General features: G+C 40.2%; 2 protein-coding genes across 3 annotated transcripts; one reads left to right on the top strand and one right to left on the bottom strand.

The window, feature by feature from the left end:
- Positions 1 to 1025: 1025 nt before the first annotated feature.
- Positions 1026 to 15067, top strand: LOC129776571 (bleomycin hydrolase). Its single transcript, XM_055782293.1, has 6 exons — positions 1026 to 1521; positions 9156 to 9313; positions 9377 to 9760; positions 9833 to 10308; positions 10371 to 10491; positions 14476 to 15067. The coding sequence occupies exons 1-6, from the start codon at positions 1512 to 1514 to the stop codon at positions 14692 to 14694; spliced, it is 1368 nt and encodes a 455-aa protein (XP_055638268.1). The 5' UTR covers positions 1026 to 1511; the 3' UTR covers positions 14695 to 15067.
- On the bottom strand, positions 14596 to 24874 carry LOC129776572 (uncharacterized protein F58A4.6). Of its 2 annotated transcripts, XM_055782294.1 has the most exons (4): positions 18557 to 24811; positions 15691 to 18503; positions 15523 to 15637; positions 14596 to 15457 (listed from the first exon to the last, which is right to left on the bottom strand). In XM_055782294.1, exons 2-4 carry the CDS (start codon positions 15987 to 15989, stop codon positions 15179 to 15181), a joined length of 693 nt encoding a protein of 230 aa, XP_055638269.1. In that variant the 5' UTR covers positions 15990 to 18503; positions 18557 to 24811; the 3' UTR covers positions 14596 to 15178. The 2 variants fall into 2 exon arrangements, 1 of the variants encoding a protein (XP_055638269.1); XR_008743123.1 differs by lacking the exons at positions 14596 to 15457; positions 15523 to 15637 and having other exon boundaries at positions 15999 to 18503; positions 18557 to 24874.
- Between the last annotated feature and the right edge of the window lie 395 nt (positions 24875 to 25269).

The following is a 25269-nucleotide window of genomic DNA, read 5'->3' as shown; positions in this document are numbered from 1 at the left end:
GTTCCTCGGGTTTTTGTGGCTTCTCTTGGAGACAGGCATTTGTTCGCTCATTCTTATACATCCCTAGACAGTTCTCTCAAACCAGTCTAAGCCACTTAATTGATCTTTGACGATATACGAGGGCAGTCCGATAAGTACTTAGCATACAATCTTTTTTTTTTGAAAAGTGCCGATTCATTTCTCAACATAGTCTCCTTTTAGCTCGATACACTTGACCCAGCGATGCTCCCACTCCTTTCATTCATCTGAAAAAAAACCCTTTCTCGAGATCTGCAAAGTAGACCTCCGTGGCGGTGATGACCTTCTCATTCGACTCAAATTTCTGCCCGGCGAGTGACTTATTCAAGTCGCACGGGGCCAAATCTTGAAAATACGGATTTTTTCCATTTTTCGAAAATCCGTGGACCGTTTCCGTCATCCGTTTCCACACACGGTCAAAACAAAACTACGAGTCCGATTCAGCTGAAATTTTGACAGTAGCGGTTTACGAGAATGTACTACACGATAAGTAGTCTCTCTTGCAATACTGACCCCATCGGGCGATGAAGCTAAGTACTTAACGGACCGCCCTCGTATTTTCCGACTACAACGGGAATTTAGCCCAAAGCCTTCATCTTGGTGAGCGCCTCGCGAATCACTAGGCCATGGGAACCACGATATATTGAATTTATTGATGAGCTCAATATCAATGAAATATTTCAGCAAAAGAAATTCAAACATTTTTTTTATTCTTTATTTTTGAGACTTTCAGCCTCCTGAGCTGGTTCGTCTCAGAAATTCAAACAGTTTTGAACATACTGCTGTATGACAATATAATTCTTTAAGTTTCTTTTTATTTTTTATTTGAACTTGTTGAAATATGCGAATTGGTAAAACTACATGCATTTACATTTGATGGCGACATCATATGTATTCTGTTTGTCTAACTTTTTTTCGATTATTGAAATGAAATATTTTCAAACCTGGCATCCCTGACAGATCAAAAACAACTTTCTGCACTGACATTTTGCAAAACTAAAATATATTTTCTCGATTTTCTCTCTAAAGTTGTTTATATCTTGATATTCTAATATCTCTAATGAAATAAGTTATGTTATTAGAGGGATATCATTGTGAAGTTAACAAACCATATTAGTAACACCTAAATTTCTATTAAAAACAAGTTCTGTAAAAATCTGTTCAACTCAGAACAAAATTTGGGTGTATTTTGTATATAATCAGTGAGAAAGAAATCGAGAGCAAACGGATTTCGAAAGAGAGAGAAAAAGCTCCCGATAGCTGTCATCTTCACGAATTTGTGGATAGTCACCTTCGTCGTCGCATACAAGTCTGCAGTCAGCACGGACGGTGCATATTTTGTTTCGCATATATACCTTTTGCTTTTCGATAGCCAAACTGAATAGCCCGCGCCAGCGTCGAAACGTCAGCGGGAGCAGTAAAGACCCATCTAGACTTCACGGTACACTCAATTGGGATTTGCGGAACAGTGCAACTTGTGCTCCGGATCAACAATGTTACCAAGTAAGTGCAGTCCACGGGAGGTCGGAAGTGCATATTTTCTGCGTTAGCTTACATAATTAGGAGTTCCTGCTAGGCTTGCGGATATTAGTTAACATATTTTAGCTCATCACCTTAATTTTCATTTTGCTGCTGATTTCTATACAGCAATATTGGTCGTGTAAAATAGTAATGTCGAACGAAAATTGGTGTGAATGTCACTTGTATGACGGCGGAATTAATGCATTTTCAAAAGAATGTAATTTGCATATTTTGGGCGATGGATACACTTTCTATTACTATAGAAAAACTTGAAGCACAAATTCGTATGAATATTAAAACACTAAAGACTGCTTTCATCTGATCCCATTTTTTACGCTTATTTGGTGTGAAACAAGGATTGAGTCAGCAGTTAAGAGTGGTTCGTTATCGGATGAATAATTGTTTTTCTTCTATATATAAATGATAAAGCAATATTGAAAAGTTTATTTTGTGTTATCTCAGAAGTATTTCACAATCGTTTTTTTTCTTTTGGACAAATTAATCCACGAATTATAAGTTGTCTGGCCACCAAAAAAATGAACCTTGTATTAAATCAAGTTTAGCTATATTGGCATGTTTCATGATTACCGATACAAATTTATATACATTAGAAAAAGTTTTAACATTTTCAAAACAGTTGAAGTGAAAGTAGAGATTTTAGATGTTAAACACTACATTTTCACTAATTCTAAGAGACGGTCTGAGCCAGGGGAGGGAAAAGTTTAAAGGGAACAACACGAAGGCGCCTGTGCAGCACTGCGCCAAAGTTTGTTTTTGTTTTTTTCATTCCTGCTGTTTATTGTATATCTTCACTTATTTGTTTCTCCAAATCCGGTTTTACACTTCGCCGTCGTGTTGCTTGTTCTCGCGGCTAGGTAATGCCGACACGTACTGACCTCGAAATAACGGAATCGGTGACCTACACACGTATTCATTGTGTGTTCTGCATCGGAGAAATTTTTGGCGCGTTCCGTCCGTGCTTTGTGGCCTTTTACAGATGTAGGATTGCGATCATATCGGGAGAGATTTTCCCTGTTTCCAACTCACAGTATCAAGCAGTTCAACAATAGCACAGTTATCTTAGTTGTCATTTATCTTATCTTGAGTTGCACAGAATGGTAACATTCATGCAAATAGGTTGATAAACATCAGGCTTACGCCCATTTGTGACGAGACGGATGCACCAATTAGTCGTTTACTGGTTTGCTGTATATGGATTCAAATTTTGAGTAAACAATACGAGTGCTTTTCATATGAACTAGCTTATTTTCGACAAATTCAAACGTATGCTAGTAAAATTCCAAATTAATAATGGTTCAAATATATAATGATCAATATTTATAATTCTTCATGTGAATTGTAAACTAATCGAACAGATAAAGTAAATGAAGAAAAATGACCACAGTTAGGTAAAAGTCGAGAAAGAAATACTGACATACTGATCCAAAGTCCATACATAGGGTCTTTTTTGGCATAGAATAAATTTGAAAGTTTATGTTATGTCTGGTTTCAGTTCAGTTATTCACTTACTTCTTTCTTATAGCAATACCTGATGATGAGTTAAGGATTGAGCAAGCTCCGGATTGTTTGTAAACCATAGACTGCTGAAATTTTCAGTAGTTATTTAAAAGTGTGGTCTATGATATAACCTATTTTCTGAGCATAACTATCTAAGCTGATCCTGAAAAAATAGTTGCTGATTTAACATTAACATCAGGTCTGTTGATAATTCTCATATGTCTGTTGATAACCCTCATATTTTGGGAACAATTGTTCATTCGTCGTTAAGGATGATCAACACATTGAACCAAATTTTTGTTTGAAACAAATTGTCCGGAAGTGCCTACCTATTTCGCGCTTCCATATTTCGAAACGTGTACCACCCTAGTCATGAAGAAGCTAGGAACATGTCCTGGAAAACCCGTCAATGAAACACTAGAGCAACTAGAATGGAAAATTCTTCCCCATTCAGCTTGCTCATAAGCGGAATCTAAGTTAAGATCCGTATACATCCATTCCATGCCAAACTTCGATTGATGATTTGCCCAGATATCGATAATTGAACTCCATTATTTCGTTCTCCGAAGATCTCACGTACCACAGCCGGAGTACAAACAGGTTTATTTGGATTCCTGTAATCTCTTACAATGACCTTTTTTTTTTCCAAAATATATATTTTTATCAAGGCTCATGGCGTTAGCCTGACGGGGCTGGAGTTCAATATTTTGACAGTTTTTCTTATTATCTATGTTAGTAATATGTAACCGATTACTCGCGGTCGGCTCGAGGTTAGTATTACAAGTGTTCTCGTAATTGGGATGTTGCTGTCTCCAATGCTCTGTACGTGTGCCCGACACGGGATACTTCCTTATTGCTTATTGCAATGACCTTATCACTGATTTTAAAAGTAGTTGTTGTAGTGCCTCGGATTTTTTAAAATTTGGGACTGTTGACGATTACAAACATGTACTTTTGCTGAAGAGATTTGAGTCGTTCAATGTACCGAAGGGCAAACGAATCATTTTGTATACTCCTTTTATGGTTGAAATTGCACAGCTCTTTTGTTGACTTCGTTAGTTCAAATTAATTATACGCTTTTGACCAGCTTTGAATTTTTTCCCTTCATTCAGCTTCGCGTAAATTTCCTCAGCTGTTGGTAAAGGATGCCTGACATCCTTGGTTGCCAAAATCGGTTGCGCTCCATTCTCCACATCGAGGGAAATGATTTGGTTCTTGTAATGTCCCAATTTGTCTGTAAAAAGCTGTTCATGCTTCTTCAATAATTTCTGTATGTTTGTTTCAGTGCCAGATATCGCTTTGTTCACAAGGCAAGACGAATGACGAAAGCCTTCATGATTTTTTTTTCCTAAAAGCGAAGGGCCATACTCCTCAACTATCGCTAGAATATTTATACAGGTACCATTGAATTCCAGTTCTGGCCGTATAACTTCTACTAATTTTAACTTTTCACCTGGATAGAGCATTGACTTTAAGGATGCTTCTTCCAGTCTGCAACTGCTCAGCAATTTTTTATATAACGAGTTCGGAAAAACACATACGCCTGCACCTGAATCTATTTCCGTTCTGTGTACTGTTTGGCAATCCTGACATCTACCTTGAATCCTTTTCATTACTTCATTACTCATTACTCATTACTCATTACTTGTTCACGTATAAGCTACACTCACTTGTAAAATTCTGCTCCAATTCAATTTTGTCACCATTACTATCGTTGTCCTCTCGATCGCTTACTTCAACATTTGCCACGTAATTGGCATACTTGTTGCTACATGCTGCTTGAAGATGACCTGTTACCGCCGTGATATAATTAGTTCAATCACCCCACATAGCAGAACCAAAACATGATGTAAACATAAATTATCTGGAGAAAACCATGTGTATTTCCTCTCCTTCCCCTTTTTCTGAGAATAGAATTTAATAACCTAGACGGAAAGTGCAAGCAAGCTATACCACTTAACAAGGGCATTTAAAGCATAAGCATAATGCACTTATTTATATTGAGACTCGTGCTACACGCATAGCCTAGCACTACAAGCGAAGGATAGAAATATAAGCAGATGAAAAAGTCCTCCGCATGTCAAGCGGAAAACCGATGCATTTTCGGTAATCTAAATATGATAGAGAGATCTTTCTCTCCCTTTTCAGTTTTGAACTAGAGTTAGAATTTTCTGTATATAAAGATCAAATTTTATGGCGGGTTTACATTAGGGAGATCTATAGCTATAGATGGATTTATTCACGTGAAAATATGTGTAAACGGGTGAGAATAAATATGATACATTTATTCGAGGTATATATAACTTGAATAAATTCAGCATATGTAAACGCTTGTGAATTTCTCACTGGTGAGAAATCACTAAACTTGGATGCAGTTCTACTTTAGGTGAATAAATTCACCGAAAATATGAATATATTCATTATAGAAGTTCACGCTAGTGTAAACGGTTGATGCGATTTCTATAAATCTCATCATATTTCTTCACATGAATATATCACTGGTCTAAACCCACCCTTAGAATAAAGTTCAGTTCAATATCAACTGCTGTTTGGTAAACTTCGAAACTCCTCTGGTTATACAGAAGTTTATCTTTGAAGGTGCATAGTTCTTCAAAATTGTAAGGAAACTAGCTAGAAGTCGGATCAGGCCAAAAGAATCTACTGTAACTAACCAGTGCGCTAAGTCAGAGCGAAACTTTTTTCTCCCATCCAGTAACATAGGCGTTCTTAATAGCAAGGCAACTAGTAGGAAGCGGGAAAGGCTGAGTACCAGCTCATCTAAGTGCGTTTAGGGGTCCGCCATAGAACAGTTGGTTCCGCGTCGGTAATTTCAGTTTCGTTGGTAAACAAAGTCTCGCGAACCCGAATCTTCGCGCTGGGAGACTTTTTAACGCGAGTAACATGACCTTTCGTGTTACACTTCCGACACGTCAAATGCTTATACCGACAATCGTTCCTCTGGTGTCCAATCTTATTGCAAACTAGACATCTTTTCATTTGGTGTTTGTTTAGCATCCGTTACTACTCGGTACAGCTCGCGTTGTCTCTTATTCTTCGTGTAATTCACTTCTGCATAGGCTTCTACCTTATACTTCAGCGCTATTTCCTGTGCCTTTTCCAACGTTGACTTTTCATCTTTTTCGCAAATTTGGTCTAAAGCTTTGCTAGTCGAGTTAATCAAGTTATGTTGCCGTTTGTCTTTTTATTCTAAGCAATATAGGGCCTTATTACTGCTAGAAATGCTGTAATTTCTATGGATTAGAGAAGCATCCTTTCAGCTACAGAGGGTGGTAAAATTAAACATCCCATCATTCAAGAAGTTGAAGAGCAATTGAGAGCCAAACACATCACTTTCTGTTGGATCACAGGTCATACTGGTATCCCAAGGTAAGAGGAAGTTGACCGGTTTGCCAATGAAACGCGGATAAGTTCCATTACCATCATGGGTATACCTTGTAAGGACCTCATTAGAAGAGTATATCGTTTTATTCTTCTCTCTGGAGGTTAGGTTGGATCACGATAGAGATACAGAGCTTTGGAAAATTAGGGCATCAATCAAGTGGCGTCGATTGGGGATTGTGGGAGGTTCCGACCGCACCCATCGGACTGTAATGTGTTCATACGGGATACGGTGACGGCATAATGTCTCGACAGAGTGTTTTCTGCCGCCAGTACCTCTCCTGAGACGGATATGGCCCACCTGAAGCGTGACACCACCTTCTTCACATTCCAGTCCCTCTGACACAAGGCTAGCTGAAGAGCAATCCCATTTTCAATTTTTCGATTAACACGGTTAACGTTCTGGTAACGGTTAACGTTGATCTTCTGTTAGTTCTGTTTTGTACGATTTCCATCATTTGTATCCCACAAGTAGCGGTCCACTGTGCCAGTACCCTGTGGTTACACAGTATGAGCCAACATGTAGAAGGTGCCCTGGAACCCTACAGGCTCCGTTTGTGACAGAATATTTATAAAAATTCCTTGGTCATAGATTCATCGGCACGGGTCGCATTAACTTGTGATTGGGGTTAGCCATATGTTTTTACAGAGATTGTTACCAATTAACACTGACGCGGTGCATTTATACGGACTTGCAACCGGTAATAGAGTTTCTCAATGATTTCATGTTTTCAATCGTCAATTGAGGCTCTCTACAGGCTGAGGAAAGGATCTGATACCGATTTGAAGCATAAATACAGACGGGTAAAAACTTTTGTGAAGTACTTATGGTATCATTTGCGTCGTTTTTATATTCTATGTCCACAAGCTTTCTGAATTCGGATGGGCTATTCCGAGAACATGTCAGTCTCCAGTCAGTTAAATCCTACATCGGCACCACATATTGCGGGTTTTCGGGAAGAATGGTTAGGTCAGTTGAGACAGCAATGGGTTCACCTAAGGAACGGAATCTTGATGACGAATCGCTTGCAACGCAGAGGAAGAGCATATGACTTATTCTTGTCCTTTGCCATTGGTACCACTGGAGACATGTGAGAAGGTGTCAAAAACTATAAACCATTTTCTGATGCTCAGCTCGAACGGAAATCCGGTAGATGGAAGGGTAGCACTTAGAGGAAGCTGACATATTCTACAGAATTTGAGATTCAGTGGTACTGAGAACTTCCAATTTGTTATAAAATGCCAGCTTGTTGTTTTCCGCACGCCGTTTTTTTCTTTACATCCCAATATATTTATCAGCCCCTACCCCTCAAGCTCTCAAGTAGGATCATTCCAACTCGGAAAACACATTCTTCATAAATCTTGGTCCGTTGGCCTGCTCCCGACCTATAAAAATGAAATAAGAACACGAACTCGAAAAAGGTATCAGATATATTGAATCTATTCCACAATATACTGCCATTTTTCGACGACAAATTTGGAATCAATAGAATCCTCGTGCCATCGTCAAAACTCCGTTGCATCCTGGAATCATTGGTCCATTTTTCTTCAAATTGAGTACCTTTCATGTGATTAGTGGTTTAAACAAGACGGTGATTAGAATGGATTAATCGAAGGAATCATACGATCATACGATTTAACACCGTCATACTATGTTTAGTGAGCCTATGTCTCTGGTCTACGCCGATAAGCCGCAGACGTTTGCGCCTTCAAATACAATATTCGCCACGTTATCACTTTGTCTTCCATTGCTACAAAAAGTCATCGATAGCCAGAAAATATATTTAAAAAAATCAAGAATTATCTTTTGGGGGGCCTCCGTAGCCACATTGGTTGCGCGTTCGCTTAGTAAGCGATCGATCGTGAGTTCGAAACTCAGGGCCCTCATTGACCATATTTGTGTTGTTAAAGAATAACTACGTCCACGCAACAATCATCAGCGATGGAGATCGATCCACGGTCGAACTATGATCGATTCATCCATACAACTGCTCTGCTCTGCAAGACACATCGGGCTGCTGTTCTATAAATAACTCAACAATGATCAATCAACTGTCTCCGCTGTCCGGTCTAACTGGATAATGGAAGAACAGATAGAAAACTCTTACGCCTAAATGGCTGCTACTGTGTAAATGTGTGTACCATATGGAATGGTATAGAAGGGAATACTCTAACGCCGAAAAATGGCAATTGTGTAATGTGCTAATTATAGATATGATAAATATGTGACATGTACACGATTAAAATTCGGCTCTGTTACAGCTAAAATGCCAATGAGCCTGAAATAAATAAATGGGACAAAAAAAAAGAATTATCTTTTCTAATTCATGTCAATTAACACCATTAATCAGTGCTTTATTTCAATTTAATGTTCTATGTCTCTATAAAAAAACGCACAGTGGTTAATTGTGAAGGTCAATCGATTCTTTGGAAATTCAGTCATTCTGATTAATGGCAATCAATTCGACGTTAACGGTCAAATACCTCTCTTATCAATTTCACACTGCGGTCCTATTTCGTATGTCAGGACGCCGTGTTTCCTGTAAACGTGTTATCTGACAACAGTATGAAATTCAATTGCAACAAATGTGTATGTTCTGAGAAGCGTTGACTCTCTTACCTGTTGTTATGTGTTAAGTTCTTAGTACAACATATCCAGAATATTTATTAATCTATACCGTTCATCTTCCAATTCACAGCACCGCTATCTGAGGAGTTTTTTCAAAAGTGCCGTACTGATTTCTACGAATGTCCAAAGAATGTTCTCGCCCAGAATGTTTGCACTCGGATAGACCCATTCGAGGCATGTATGTCGAGGAAAACGCTTGAGAACACGCAGCATGTGTTCACTTATAAGGTAATTGCCGCAATCTTGGAGCTTGATCTCTCAGTTCGAGTTATATCATTTCTTTCCTTCTAGATTGAAAACGAGGGCAAACCTCTGACAAACCAAAAAAGTTCCGGTCGCTGCTGGCTGTTTGCGGCATTGAATTGCATCCGTATCCCTTTCATCAAGCAGTATAACTTGGACGAGTTTGAGTTCTCTCAAGCGTACCTCTTTTATTGGGACAAAATCGAGCGTGCGAACTATTTCCTGAATAACATCGTTGACACTGCCCGACGGGGGGAGGAAGTCGACGGTAGACTAGTGGCTTTTCTTCTATCGGATCCAACGTGTGACGGTGGACAATGGGATATGCTGGTGAATTTGATAAACAAGCACGGACTAATGCCGAAGAAATGTTTCCCCGAGAGCTATAGCTGTGAGTCTAGCACACGGATGAATTCGGTCATTAAGAGTAAGGTGAGTGGTTGGTATTGTATTTACATTCAAGTGGAGTTTCAACTAGCATTTCAAATGATTTGTTGTTTGTAGTTGCGTGAATACGCTAAAGTTTTGCGTACACTGATCGATGACGGAGCCAGTGACGACGAGGTGCAAGCGAAGATCCAGACGCAGATGAACGAAATTTATAATGTTGTCGGCATTTGTCTGGGAATTCCACCGGAAAAGTTCATCTGGGAGTACTACGACAAAAGCAAAAAATACTTGAGCATTGGACCGATCAGACCGATAGATTTTTACGAGAAGTACGTAAAGCCGTACTACAACGTGGACGACAAGGTGTGTTTAGTGACTGATCCACGCTCAACGAATCCTTACGAGCGCTCGTATACGGTAGATTGCCTTGGTAATGTTGTGGGTGGCCGGGCGGTCCTTTACAACAATCAGCCTGTGAAAACGTTACTAGACTTGGTGACGAAGGCGCTGAAGTTGGGAGAGCCAGTATGGTTCGGGTGCGAAGTGAGCAAACGATTCGCAGGAAAACAGGGCATTGAAGATCTAGACATGTGAGGCGTTAGATTTATATGGTTTTTTTCTATTGTCTCATGTGTTACGCTTTGTTTTATAGCCACGATTTCAAGCTGGTGTTCGGCGTGGACATTCAGTCTACTATGGAGAAGGCTGATCGTTTGCTGTACGGAGAATCGATGATGACGCATGCTATGGTTTTCACGGGAGTATCAGTTGATGTAAGTATAAACCTTTCTGGATAAGTATTAAAACTCAACCCGTACGCAGTATATACTTTTCAGCATATTGAATGTTAGCAATAATTGCCCGAACAAAAAATATGTGGTACCCTCTAACTGGTATCCTTTTGTCTGGAATGATTGAAATCAATTTATCACAGCGAAACATAAAATTATTAAAAAGTCAGCACAAAATGATCTGCCTCTGCGGTTTTCTCTCTCATTCTTTTTTCCCTGTTGTTTTTCCCACACTCAACAGGGGAATTGCGGTATATCCCATTCTTTTTCTTCAGCGCTTCAAGCTTGCCCAATGCTAATTGAGGTTGGAGTAGGTTGATAGCTAGAGCGAGATGCTTGTACTAATCAGGAAGAACTTGCCTATTGAAATTTATAATCCTGATTGGCGACGCAAACCAAACGTCTTTGACTCTAGAGTGGCATTAGCAAGATATTGAAGTCTGCGCCTTGTTAGAGCTTCATAATCGCAGAAGCAAACGTTCCGAGATTTCGCTCTCAGCATTACAAAAGCGAAAGATGACATCTTGTACGAAACATATGTTTCGAAGGTGATATTTGCTCGGACAGTGTCCTATTATAAGACCAGTAAATATACTTTATTTCTTATTAAGACTCCGCAAGAGTTAAGTAACTTTTGTACTCGGCGTGATAAATTTTTGACGTAGGATTTAGTCTTTCGGGAACATTGGGAGTACAAATTGAAAACCGGAAGGCGATCGCATCGTGGAAAGTGTCCAATTTGAAACGCCTACTCTACCCAAATATGCATAGTTGGCGTATGTACCAACATGACCAGTAAATACACTTTTTTACTGATTTACATTCCTTACCATGTTATATATACTCTAAACACAAAAATGTGCTATGTTTCTTCGAAAATATTTGGGAATTATTAAAAAAATCATTTTGACGTAACATCCATATGTACGCAATAGTGGCGTCGCATCATCGTTATGCGCCTGTTTGTGGTACCGATAGCTTGTGTTGCTGAAATTACCAACGCCAAAGAAGATTTATTATCTTTTTTTTTGTATTATAGTGACTTTCAAAACTTTTGGCTGCGTAAAAAATATAATAGTTTTGAATCCAGCAAAATGTTCAGTCGTATCGTTCACGCGGAAACGATCGCCTGACACATTTTCGTATAAAATACGCAATATCTCCTTAAACCGTGTTATGACTATCAAGGACCATGGTATCGTCCTAGATTCTGCGCTCACATTCCGCGATCATATCTCGTACATCATCACCAAGGAATCTATGGTCTTAGGTTTCATTTTTCGAGTCACCAAGCAGTTCAAAAACCCACATTGTATTAAAGCTCTCTATTGTGCTCTACTCTTGAATACGCGTGCATAGTATGGTCTCCCTACTACCAAAATGGAGTCCATTGAGGCTATCCAGCGAAAATTCGTCCGTTTCGCCCTACGTAACTTGCCCTGGAGGGATCCTTCGAATCCACCAGGCTATGAGGATCGTTGTAAATTGATCGGACTCGGTTTGCTGAGCTTACGTAGGGATGTAGGGATGATCAATTTTAACCTTCGTCTTCGTAACCTGCGAAATGGTATTTTTGAAGATATGCTTGACAATAGCCGAGTATCTCTAGATCGGACGAAGCTGGGGGCAGTTTGGCGGATTAATGCTTTTCTTAACAAAATCTACATCATTATCCTTAAACCACTTTAGAGTGGTTTGGTATAGTGGGATGATGCCAAATCCAGAATGGTGATGGGGTGCTATGCTTTTTGTATAGTGAAAGCAACCTTTTGTACAAACACTCAGATTGATACATATTGGCATTTATTGTTCCTTTTGTGTAGACACTTACCGACTTCAATCCACTTGAGCAGATTGCCTGTCACGCAAGCACTGTCTGCCAATTTTTTCCACCTGAATTGACTTCTCATGGTCACTCACATCCTCGTCAATGACTGTGGTGTAAGATTGTGGTCCCGGAAGAGTTCTTGAGATCTGTAACGTAAGTCCCATCGTCCATTAGGAAGCACGCATTGGATTTCTGAAAAAATCGATGAAACAGCTTCTGGGCTCTGGTTTTTGTTGATTTTTGTTCAGCACTTTGTTTGATATTTTATTGCTTATTGTGGAGCTTCAGGTTGTTCCACTGCACCTGCCAAATAAGATGAACAATTGAATAACTGTAAAATGTCAAGCGTTATCTAAACGCACTAACTGCCAAGTTTTGATTGGCCCGATATACGGTTTCCCTAACATAGACTTCAAAATCAATGTACCTGTGAAAATCCGCTTCGCAAATATACATGCAAGTCGAGGGTATTTTTTGTTCCCACCGAGATGTGTTTCCCTAACACGGACTTCAAAATTTATGTGCATGGGGAAATCCGCTTTGCAGATACATGCAAGTCGGGGGTATTTTTTGGTGTTGAGTACTTTTGTACTCGCTTGTCGTTGTGCAGACCGGGATATGTTTTCCTTAAACGTACTTTTAAACTGAGAAGCCCGGGAAAATCGTCAATCGTCCAGATACTAAAGGTGAATGAACTTTCGCTGTTCGAGAACTACGTAAATATGATATGTGCAATAACTTACGAGGGAGATGTAAAATACAATGATCGTTTGACAATTCTTCCATTCACATATTTTGGTAGTACTAGACATCATATCAAACGTAAAAGGACGTTCATCAAATTTACTTGTAACGAAGAACATAATCTATTACAAAAATTTCGATGCATTCTAAAATAATATTCGAAGTGGTAAACGAGTTGCATGATATAATTGCGTAGTTCTACGTCCAAAATGCGGTCGAGTCCTAGATACAACCCCTTACAATTTTTTTTTCGATTAAGGAGGTTGATTACTTTTCGGTCCGGATCTGAGTTAGAAGTTCCTGGTTTCCTTCCTTTTCCCGGTAAATCATCGTTTCAATAGTGTTCCCCGTAATTCTAGGTGATGGATTTCACACTTACCGGATGAATACTGAAACGTTTTGCCACTTTATTCATTGTAATATCCTTTTCTCGCATCCATGTGTCCAAGACTTGAACTTTAGGTTCCTTTTTGACAAGCGACATTTCAGAAGCAATGAAAAATCCACACGTAAACAAATCCTTGGTGGACTCTTGACAGATCAAGGTACTAAATACAGGTGAGCACAACTGCATTCATTTGCACATCAGCAACACTAAAAAAATCGAGGGGTTGTATCCGAGACGACTAGGACGTAGGACTACGCAATCTTTTTTTTAATTTGTTGGTTCATCATTTCGGATATTATTTGCGAATACATCGAAAATAACTCTTTAGCAAAAAGTTCCGGGGACTCTGAAAAGTTTTAATGGCTTACGTGGTTTTGTAGAATCATTTAGAGAAACAACGATTCTTTATTGCCTTTGCGAGAACAATACACTAATTGATCATATGTCGTAAATTGTTTCTTTATACCAATGTACGTATTGCAATCAGTATTTAACGAGAGACATCTTCCGTGCATCGACATTCAACAAGTTCGAAGTTCGAAGCCCAATTCATGCAACTTTACCATCGTTTTCATTGATTTGGATTTTTCCATTTTTTTCACAATAATCAAAAGTTGCTTCATTCTCAATGCTGTAACTCAAGAACCAATCGACCGATTGCTGTCAAATTTTGACACGTATCCATTGAAAGATGGTGCTTTGTGATAGTCAAGAACATTTTTGCAAAAGAGATGGCGTCAACCTTATGATTTTTTCAGCCGAATCGTTATATAAATTCTCTCATCTCTATCGAAAATTACTGTGAATTTTAAAAAGGTTTCTGTTGGAGAATATTGAAAAATAGAGTGCCAAAAGTGTCACGTGACTTGAAAATATTTGCTTGATTGAAATATGTTCTACCACAAAGTTTTCGAAAATCAAACGATTGATACAAAACTAAACGTAGTTACTGCATAATTCATGTGTACAATGAATAAATAATATCCCTAAGTTCCTTCTATTGCAGCAAAACACCCAAAAACCGACCAAGTTCCGCGTGGAAAACTCCTGGGGTGAGGATCGCGGCGAGAAGGGTTATCTCATCATGACCGCAGAGTGGTTCAAGGAATTCGTTTTCGAGGTTGTGGTGGACCGCAGTTTGGTGCCACAAGACGTGTTGGACGTGTTCGATTTGAATCCGACCGTTCTGCCTGCCTGGGATCCGATGGGTACCTTGGCAAAGTGAACATTCACACCCCTATTCTGCACTGCACTCTTTTGGACCGCGCGCAATTATCACACTTTTCTTTACATAAGCCAGAGAAATAACACAATTATCAAAGCATACACATACAGCATGCATGTTTCGGGGTGCGATCGAATGGTCTTTCGAGGTCAAAATATCGTATAGTACAGGTATAATACGAGGAAACATGAATACGGCCATTCTTGTTATCGAGAAAGAACAATATTGTCTAGCTAATATGTAAACTGTATTTAGGATAATAACAATTGCTAATTAAATTTATCGTGACATAAATGGAGCAAAAACTGAGAAGACGTAATAAAATTTTTAAAGAAAATAAATTGTGAAAATGTTGTTCGATATTGAAATTATATTCGAATGTTTGTTTTCTTTTTTATCATAATCACAAAGGACTGGAATTTGGGATTCGTTGAAGGGACAATACTATGAACAAGGCTGTTTCGTTGCCCGAAAATATTGCGCTCTATTCCTTCGATCGATTCAGTTTTTTCTCATACAATTCATATTCGTAGCTTAATTTGGTCCATATACCAAGACACATTTTGATCAGTTTACTGTCGGGTTCCGAACGACGTTTTTCTGCACGGTATACCTGCTGAATCGTGTATTTGGCTCCAGTAAAATTGTAACTCTGGATCATAGCAATTGCCTGATACAACCGACAGCGAGCTATCAGGGAGGGATCGCCCAAACGCAAAGCCAGTTTCATTTGTCGAAGAGAAATTCGCCCGGCAATGTTTGCCTGAAAGAAAATGTCCAATCTTGATGATGTCCATTGATTTTTGAATTCATTTCGTGGATACATACATACGATAGTTTATAGTCTCCCAATGCAGAAAATGCTCCACCAAGTGTCGACAGCCAAGACATCATTTCGTCTACCTCTATTTGCTCCCACATCATAACATTAGCTCGGTAACCCCTGCAATGTGCAGACTTCAATAATAGAGTTGTTAGAAAAACTTATCGCCTTACCATGCGTAATCTAGCGGCTCCTTCTCTGGTGGATGAATTTTTATCACAAATATTTCATGACGGCCACAGAAGCTAGCAATGCCATTCGCGACTTTTAACCTGTAGGCTATATAGTAGTGTAGATCGAGCAAAAATCGATTTAATTCAATGGAATCTATGTGAATAATTTTCATCTTTCTCGTTATATTTTTCTCCAACGCATCATTTTTGTACACATTTTCCACCAGCTTCAGTTTGTTCCGACATATTGTGTGCTCATCTACTGCGTTGGAATAATCTATCGTATAAAATAAAACCATTTTTCCGTTTCAATCTACCCATTCAGAGTAAAATATCCCGTATGAGTGTAGACACTGCAAAACTATTGCCCGGATTTGTTATGAAATCGAACAGCTGTTATTTTGTTTGCTCGAGAACTGTCAACTATTGTTGTGATCGTTGTGATACATTGACTAATGTTGCCAGAAAATGGACACGCTAAAATGAGGTAGCCAGCGGCAAGGCGCGTAGAAGTATATCCTAAGGTGGGCCAACTTGCTAAAACCACTCTTCAGCCATCTTGAAAGTCTACTGTGTTTTGTTTGTAAACAAAACACAATACGCTTGTGCCCAAGCTCGCTCGGGATTAGTCTGTCTCTTCCACGCTTCAAGGAAATAATTCGCCTTCTGCTTTCTTCCGTACTGTTTTCATATACCGCTCCCCTAACCATCTAGCTAAGGGTGCTCATACACTGTTTGACCGAAGCCAAATATTTGACTCTTTTTGACAGATAAAATTTGGTCAACGTGTACTGATCAAATATATTCTACACAAAACACGACAAGCAAATATTCAATTATTGAATGCCTAAAATATTTTTTCAGTCTGTTCTTCGAACCTGTCGGTACATGGTTAGGTTACCTTGGATATTTCAGTTGATTTTTTTCCATGTTCGGTGTTTGATACTGTTTACTACTTTTTAAAATTGAAGAGTGGCAAACAAAATAGTGTTTGTACAAATATCAAATCAAACCTTATCTGTCAAAAAATATCAAATATTTGACCTCCGGGCAAACAGTGTACGGCCACCTTAAATGGCTAGACTTCTAATGCGACACGAATAATTTCACATTTGATCCTCTAAATTGACATTTTTGTAAACACGTGACGTAAACGGGATGTGCATGTTGTATGTGAATTGTCGACCTTACGTTATACGGAACAATGAAAGAACGTCTCGTTGATTGATCCACGACTGGGCAAAATGTGTAATTGGTACATCGTGAATCTGCAGACATAGAATAGATCCCATTCATGGTTCAGAAGTTTCTCGTCCAAAGACTCCTAGCCCTAGCTCCCCGCGGTACGACTCGGTCAGTGGCGTAACGTGGCCACTTGTTATCAAGTGTTTGTTTTCATTTTTTTTATGAAAAATCAACTTTACCAAACCAAAAACTTATGTATTGGTTTTGCGCAATATTGAGTAGCAAGGTGACCACGGATAACGCAATGAAGGACTAAAAATGAGATGCAAACACGAAAAAACTTATTTCAGTATGAAAACTATGTATGTCATTAAGTTGTCCATTTGTTAGGTCGTGTACACCAGTGTTCAGATAATGTTGTAGCCATGACGAAAACAAAGAAACAAAGACTCACGGACAAATTTCGGGAAGGCCTATACAATTAATATGGAACTCACTTTTGCTAATAATCGAGGTTCTACTGTATTTGATAAAACGAACAAGAAATTATAAAATCTTTAAGAGAGCAACAAATTGCCTGGTTACATCGTCAAAATCAATATTGATGGTACATTCGAATTCAATTAACAACAAAAGCAATCCATTTAACAACAAAAGTAATCCATTGTTGGGCACATATAATTTCTGATTAATTTTAACATTGAAGTAAATCGTAGAAGAAGCGATTCAAATGTTGACTTTATCATTAAAAATTTTTTAGGTAGTCTTTGTGATTGAAATTAATGAAATCAGGTGTTCAATAAAAGATGAGAATGATATTAATAGTAAAAAGTAAAGAGCGTAAATATATTTCTCACCGAGAGAATGGTGGGGGGGGGGGGGCTCTGAGCACGAGCCCTATGCCAACCTTCACTTGTTTTTTTTTTCGAAGAACAACCGTTGTGTTTTTAATAAAAAAAAATACTTAATTGCTTGATTTTTTTCTTTTACTTTATCAAATTCTAATGTTTTATTGAACGCCCGTTATACTGAAAAAAAACAAATCTACAATAAGTTTTTCTGAATTCAAAAAAAACCAAAAATCGTTTTTTTCGAGTACACCCATACCTCGCTATACGGCCGCTCTTTAAACGGCTTTTCGTTGAACAAGCTTGGAACCGATCCGATAGAGTTTGTATGAATTTGTATTGGAATAATTGATTTGTTATACGGCTTTTTTCTTAGTGGTCCAGGAACGTATCTAGGCCGTAATGCGAGGTATGGGTGTATAAAAGCTAGATCTAAAAAAACAGAAATCGAAATGGAAAAAATCGATCTTCTAAAAATCGATCCGAGATCGCCCAATCCTAGCTTCCACACTTGAGCGTGGTCTTGGGTGTCACCCCACTGATGGACCTTCCCCTCGCCCCCGTACACTACGTCACTGCACCCAGGGTACGAGAAGCAACAGTGGAGATTGAGTAATCAACCACGGTGGGATCTTAATCGTATGGGGACAAGGAAACAAGAGCTTCTCTCCTTCTCCATGAGAGTCTTTTCTCCAAACTAGGGGTTGTGTTGTGGAACTTCCTCACAACGAGATTCGATTTTAAAACACCTTTTATTAGCGTAGTGGCACTAGCTATAAACTAAATTTATTTGTGTCAGTATAAAGTTTACAATATGAAATATATAACCTCACTTGTAGTGTTGGGATTAACTGATTGATGTATCCAATTAAACTCTGCTATCGGTGTCGACTACTCGAGGTGAAGATCAAATTGAAAAAGAATTCGTGTTCGTGTTGACAGATCTTTACCCGTTGACATTTCGAGACGAAACCCACTGCAAAAGCTTTGCGTCACAATGCTGTATAGGAGGTTGAACTGGAAGGTTTGCCGTCGTCGACACGAGGGGTGATTTGACGATAGTCTATCACTGCAACAATCCCCGGCCCGTGAGACTGAGTGGGACATTCATCCTCTTCGGTCTCACACTTTCCTATATCGATGATTGCAAGCTTCACGACTGGTCGTCGGAATATTCCGAACTTTGTTTCTACCTGCGCCTGCCTTGCTAATCCGTCCTTACCATTTGTGACACCGATTATCCGACCTCTGACCCAACTGATTCGCTTCTTCTCGTCTGCCATGAATACTAAATCGCCTACCTCTATTGGTTTCGTGTCGCTGAACCACTTCGTGCGTCTCGCAATCGTCGGTAAATATTCACGGATCCAACGCTGCCATAATCCATCGAGGATATTTTGTGCTAAATTCCAGTTACTACGAAGACACTCAGTTGCGTTAATCGGATTTTTCGGCGGTTGCAGAATACTACTAGATCCACCTAGCAGAAAGTGGTTGGGAGTGAGGGCCTCTTGATTCGGATGGTCCAGAGGAATGTACGTCAATGGCCGGCTATTTATCATGCTTTCCGCCTCAAGAATTATAGTTTCGAACGTTTCATCGTCAGGCAGTCTAGGTGCACAAGAGAACGATTCAAATGCGGTTTTGGCTGAACGCACCAGCCGTTCCCAAACCCCACCCATGTGAGGAGCCGCTGGTGGATTGAACATCCATTTCGTATTGGTATTCGTAAATGTCTCTGCGCAGTCTTGGTTGATTGCTGCGATCTGGGTGTGCAGCTCTTTAGCAGAACCTTGAAAATTAGTACCATTGTCTGTGTATAACTCGACAGGAGCTACTCTTCTCGCAATGAATCGATTGATGCACATCTTGCATGAAACAGTTGATAGGCTGTGTGACTCTCCCATGTGTATGGCACGTGTAACGAGGCAGGTGAATACAGCAATCCAACGCTTCTGTTGGCTTCGTCCTACTTTAACATACAACGGACCGCATACCGCAATAATCCAATCCAGTGAATGTAAGTGAATGGCCGGTGCCATGCTTGGAGTCTCGCTCGGGGTAGTGGGCTCATCTTGGGTGTACTGGGTTTCGTGTTACGCACCTTGCAACACTGACATCTAGATGTGATCTTCCGAACTAGATTTCTCAAACCGGACCAAATTTCTCAATCAATTTCATAAACCTTCTGGCGGAGTTCGTTGACGACAGATTCTCAGTTTTGGTGATTGAATCGTCGGTGATAAAAATCTATAAAGAGATGGGTTATTGAATGGTTCGAAGCAAGTATTACAGGATACTCAGCTTCTATCGGCAGGTAGGAGGTGGCGCCGATACGACCATCCATTCGAATAACACCTTCTTCATCAAGGAATGCCGATAATTTATGAAGCGGGCTCGATATCGGCATCACCCCGAAGGCTTGGAACGACGATGTCTTTGCAACTCGGCGATCTCTACTGGAAAGGCTTCTCTTTGAACTATTTTCCACAGTTCGGTTTCCGACTTTCTGCTTGCAGTGACTCGCGAATTTGTAAACGTATGCTAGAGTTCGTAATAGTCTCTCCCTTTTAGAAAAACGACGTATATCAATTACTACTTCTTATGGATTTAATCGGTGGTGTAAATGGACTGATCGCAACTCTTCTGCAGCTTCAGCACCTTTCCAAGTCTGCGGTGGCCAAAACTCGTGCGTCCGTAGAAGAAATGTGGGGCCTTGGAACCATCTGCATTCCGGATCTAGGCGTGGGCCTTGTCCCCACTTAGTAGCTTCATCCGCTACGTTGTTTGATGATGAAACATATTTCCATTCGGTTGGATTTGTGGACTGTAGTATTTCTCCAATTCGACAAGCTACGTATGGTTGGTATTTACGTGAGTCTGAGTGAATCCAATGGAGAACTGTTGTACTATCCGTCCAGAAAACCCGTTGTGAAATCGGCAGTTTATGACTTTGAAGAAAAGAATTTGTTAGACGAGTCCCCAACACGGAAGATTGTAACTCTAGTCTTGGGATTGAAAGTGTCTTGATATGGGCTACTTTCGATTTACTTCCTACTAACGATAATTTCGGTTTTCCAGCCTTAATGTTTTGGAGGTATATAACGCAGGAAAATGCAGCCTCGCTGGCATCGACAAATGCGTGTAGTTGTATAGGTTGACATTGCTCCGGAATCGCTGTACCGAAATACGCCCTAGGAATTCTAACCTCACTCTAACCGCCAATCCATCGTCTCCCATCCTCATAGTTGCTGTCGTTCACCTGCTCATTCCAACCACAATCTGATCGCCAAAGGTTTTGAATAATTATATTTCCATGTAGAATGAACATCGTTAGGAATCCAAGGGGGTCGTACAGGCTCATAACGACACGTAATATCTGCTTTTTAGTAGGTCGAACAGAACCGTCAAGAAGCCCTACTGGTAGGATCGGAATGGTGAACGTGAACTGATCGGATTGGGGTAACAAGCGCATTCCGAGCACAGATTCAACTTGTTCTTATCCTTCGGGTTTCCATTCCTTCTCCCCAATGTTATTAGGTTCTCCAAGCTTCCTTGTCACTTTCGAGGAATTAGACATGAAATTTCGTATTTCGAATCCTGCTTGTCGATGCACGAACTTCACCTGTTCTATTAGTTGGATGACTTCTTCTTCCGTATCGCGACTGTCTAATAGGTCGTCCACATAGTGGCCATTCAATATTATTTCCACAGCTTCCGGAAACTTCTGTTGATGTTCTTTAGCATTGAAGTTTTTTATGTAGTTGGCGGAACATGGTGAGCAGGCCGATCCGAATGTTGCTGCACTCATAACAAATATTGTTGGTTCTCTTGAGGGATCCTCTCTATACAAAAAGAGTTGAGCCGGTTGATCTTCGGCGCGTATTTTAATCTGATGATACTTTTATTTAATATCTCCAACGACAGCGATTCTGCGATGGCGAAAACGGTACATAGCATCCGGTAATGGCGTTAGAAAGTCATGGCCTTTGAGGATCATCGAATTGAATGAGATACCATAAATTTGAGCCGCAGCATCCCAAATTAATCGTAGTTTATTTGGTTTCTTCGGATTAACCAGGAAACCAAGGGGTAGAAACCAAATCTTATCTTGATCAGCACACAGAAGATCGTCCGCCGTGGCGCGTCTTGCATATCCCTTCTCCAAATAACTGGTTATCTGATCTCGAACTCGTGCTGCTAACTGAGGATCTTTGTTGATTTTACGTTCGAGGCTTTTGAGGCGATTTATTGCCATGGGATAACTATTTGGAAAACATACTTTGTCTTGTTTCCAGAGAAGCCCGGTTTCAAAACCTCCTGGAATTCTACGCGTTGTTGCACTCAATATATCTCTCTTATCTTCATCGGATTCGATTAAGACAGTAGGTGATGTTACTCCCTGATTGTCTACAAAAAAGAATTGCTTGACCAACTCATGTAAATCCTGATCCTTGGTCAAACGACTGACATGGAAAACTCTACGGAAAGAATCGTTGTGTACAAGAGAAGGTCCACCATAAAGACACCAACCCAATCTAGTCTTGGTTGCTACCGGATGTCCCTGGGGTCCTTCCCGGATTTTCAGTGGAGTGGCAAAATATAAATTTTCGAGTCCGATCAGTATCTGTGGCCGTGCGTTATCATAATCCTGCAGCGGAAGACCGCAAAGGTATGGAAAAAATTGTACTAGCTCTCGCATGTTAACTGACTGTATGGGAAGCTCCAATTCCTCAACAGTTCTTGCGTTGCGTTGCGTTGTATTGTTTTTTCTTATTTCGACCAGAAATTAGTACATTCATTAAGCGAGAATCTTCCTTCACGCGCGTTATGTTTCAGGTCCACCGCAAATGTAACGGATCCAACTTCCCTTCCAATCCGAGCTGATTTGCTAGTGATTTTTCCATCATTGTGACCTCTGATGCTCCGTCTAACAATGCAAACGTATTAATCGACTTTGATTCTCCGTAAACGGTAACAGGAATGATTCTGTATAAAGTATTGCGACTAACGCCATGAAAATTTTGTGGACTACTAGATTGTGATGTCGAATTGTATGGGGAATAATGAAACAAAAGATGGTGACGGATACGACAACCCACTACAGAACAATCTTTTGGTCTTCGACATGGCCAAGGTAAGTGGCATTTCAAACAGGATCGACATCAATTATGTAATCGAACGGTTTTCGATTTCTCATCAGGAGTAAATTTAGCGAACTTACCACAGGTCTCTACTTGATGACCGGGTCTATCGCAAACGACACAAACTATCTCATTCGTCTTTTGACAGATCTCAGCAATACCTGACTCTCCGGTATTGTGGGGGTGAACAAATTTTCTCGGATTTGGCTCGTTGATTCGTTGCTTGCTTTCCTCAATTTTTGATTTTGTGTTCGTCCTTGGACAATAAACCGTAACTTCACTTGCTTTCCTCATAATTTCTGTCATGAATTCTCCGAAAACTTCCAGATTCGCCGAACTTACTGCTTCTTTGAAATCTACCCACTTTAACTTAATATCTGTAGGAAGTTTACCCACCAGCTCTTGAAGTAGGGAGAGGTTGGACAAATGATCTACCATACCCGCTGCCACTAGATGATCGCAATAGCTTTGGACCGCCATGCCGTAAACAATTAGAGTATCCAACCTACCTTCTTTCGGTGATGGTGAATTTCTTATTTTGGAGAAGAGTGAATAAATCAGCGTTTCAGGTCTCCCGTACAACATTCTCAAAGTAGAAATAACGCGTGGCACTGCTTCAGGTAACAAAAGACGGCTCCTGACTGCTTCCAAAGCATCGCCTTTTAATCCTCGTTGGAGGCGGATTAAATTCTCCGCATTTGAGTAACCGCATTGTCTCGTACTTGATAAAAACGGGCCATTATTCCGGATTCCCCGTGAAAGTTGGCAAATCTTTCGACAATACATGTCGAGCAGCTAATTGGGCATTCGATAACCCTTCCGATTGTGATTCTGTTTGCGGAGAACAAACTGTTCTAGCTGGTGGTTGAGCTCGTGAATCGTGTTCATGCATATTTGTGAATGTTTCAGCACCCGACCTCACTTGGGTACGGTATGACGTTTCTCCTGTTATCGGATTGGACCACGGATCGCACTGACGCACTTTTGATAAACCCGTTCTGCTGCTTTTTTGAAGAATTATTTTTGGTGTTGTGATGACAGCTTTCAACCCCGGACCGTCAATATCGCGTGGAGTCGAGTTCATTCATGGTTGACAATTAGATAACGTATAGTTTTCCTTCTGTAGCACCTTCTTCGGAATGGTTCCGGTTACTATTTTCTCACCGGATTGCTTCATCGGTGTGTACATTTTGCCTATGTTGCATGCCGCGGTATTAACATCGCACGCATCGACCCACTGCTTGGCGCGTGCCTTTCCGTCTACGCTTGCCGATTTTTCACTACAGGATTCATCTAGTTCAGCATTGAGGATTCGATATTTCTCCTCCAGGTACAATTCTTCAAGCTTCTTCAGCTCTTCCGCACGTAGACGGGAACGTTCCAAGGCTTCTTGTTCCTGACGTTTATGATCCGCTTCTATACGCTCTGATTCTAAACGTTTTTGTTCCTCCAGACGCTTTAACTCCAAAGCGGTTTTTGCAGCACGGATTGAAGTCATCGTGCTTGCACGAGAATGTCGAGAAACACGATCACTGCTATTCGGGATAACAGAAATATTATCGATATTCGATCCCCGGTCGCATCTCGGGCGATTCCAACTGCGTTCGGCAATAGAATTATCGACATTCACACATCGAAAATGATGCCATATGCTGTAATTGTCGCAAGCAACCATAACCTCATCGTCCGGATTGTCGCATAATGAGCAGCTGCTGGGGATATCATCCCTGCTCGGGCCTTTCGGCGGCACACCCGATGTGGGATTCATTCCTCGTAATTCCGGTTGGAATTCGGTTCTCTTCCAATACAATTTATAGAATGTTGTGGAACTTCCTCACAACGAGATTCGATTTTAAAACACCTTTTATTAGCGTAGTAGCACTAGCTATAAACTAAATTTATTTGTGTCAGTATAATGTTTACAATATGAAATATATATCCTTGCTTGTAGTGTTGGGATTAACTGATTGATGTATCCAATTAAACTCTGCTATCGGTGTCGCCTACTCGAGGTGAAGGTCAAATTGAAAAAGAATTCTTGTTCGTGTTGACAGTTCTTTACCCGTTGACATTTCGAGACGAAACCCACTGCAAAAGCTTTGCGTCACTATGCTGTATAGGAGGTTGAACTGGAAGGTTTGCCGTCGTCGACACGAGGGGTGATTTGACGATAGTCTGTCACCGCAACAGGTTGTTTATTCTCATCATTCTCGTCCCAGCGTGAGACTGATTACATAGTATGCGCCGATTGATAGTCAGGATCTGGGACGCGAATAGCTACCGGAGGAGTGGAAAGAAGAAGAAGCTGAATTGTGAGAAGTACTGTGAAATCACGATTCTTCTATCTAAGATAATTTATCGCCGTCTGTACCCAAAAGTAATCCGATTTGTAAGAAATCATC

The sequence above is a fragment of the Toxorhynchites rutilus genome, chromosome 3 (genome assembly GCF_029784135.1).
Source record: "Toxorhynchites rutilus septentrionalis strain SRP chromosome 3, ASM2978413v1, whole genome shotgun sequence".
NCBI classification, from domain to species: domain Eukaryota; kingdom Metazoa; phylum Arthropoda; class Insecta; order Diptera; family Culicidae; genus Toxorhynchites; species Toxorhynchites rutilus.
Note: the sequence above shows the minus strand (reverse complement) of the source record. Positions and strands in the feature narration are given on the sequence as shown.

What these genes read in the sequence shown, in the direction of transcription:
- LOC129776571 (XM_055782293.1), top strand. An exon ending in AGCATGTGTTCACTTATAAG is followed by an intron (nt 9,314 to 9,376) that starts GTAATTGCCGCA and finishes CTTTCCTTCTAG; the next exon opens with ATTGAAAACGAGGGCAAACC. An exon ending in TCACGGGAGTATCAGTTGAT is followed by an intron (nt 10,492 to 14,475) that starts GTAAGTATAAAC and finishes CTTCTATTGCAG; the next exon opens with CAAAACACCCAAAAACCGAC.
- LOC129776572 (XM_055782294.1), bottom strand. Translation starts at nt 15,989, where the DNA reads ATGGTTTTATTTTATACGATAGATTATTCCAACGCAGTAGATGAGCAC. An exon ending in GAGCCGCTAGATTACGCATG is followed by an intron (nt 15,638 to 15,690) that starts GTAAGGCGATAA and finishes TGCACATTGCAG; the next exon opens with GGGTTACCGAGCTAATGTTA. An exon ending in GAGACTATAAACTATCGTAT is followed by an intron (nt 15,458 to 15,522) that starts GTATGTATCCAC and finishes ATTTTCTTTCAG; the next exon opens with GCAAACATTGCCGGGCGAAT.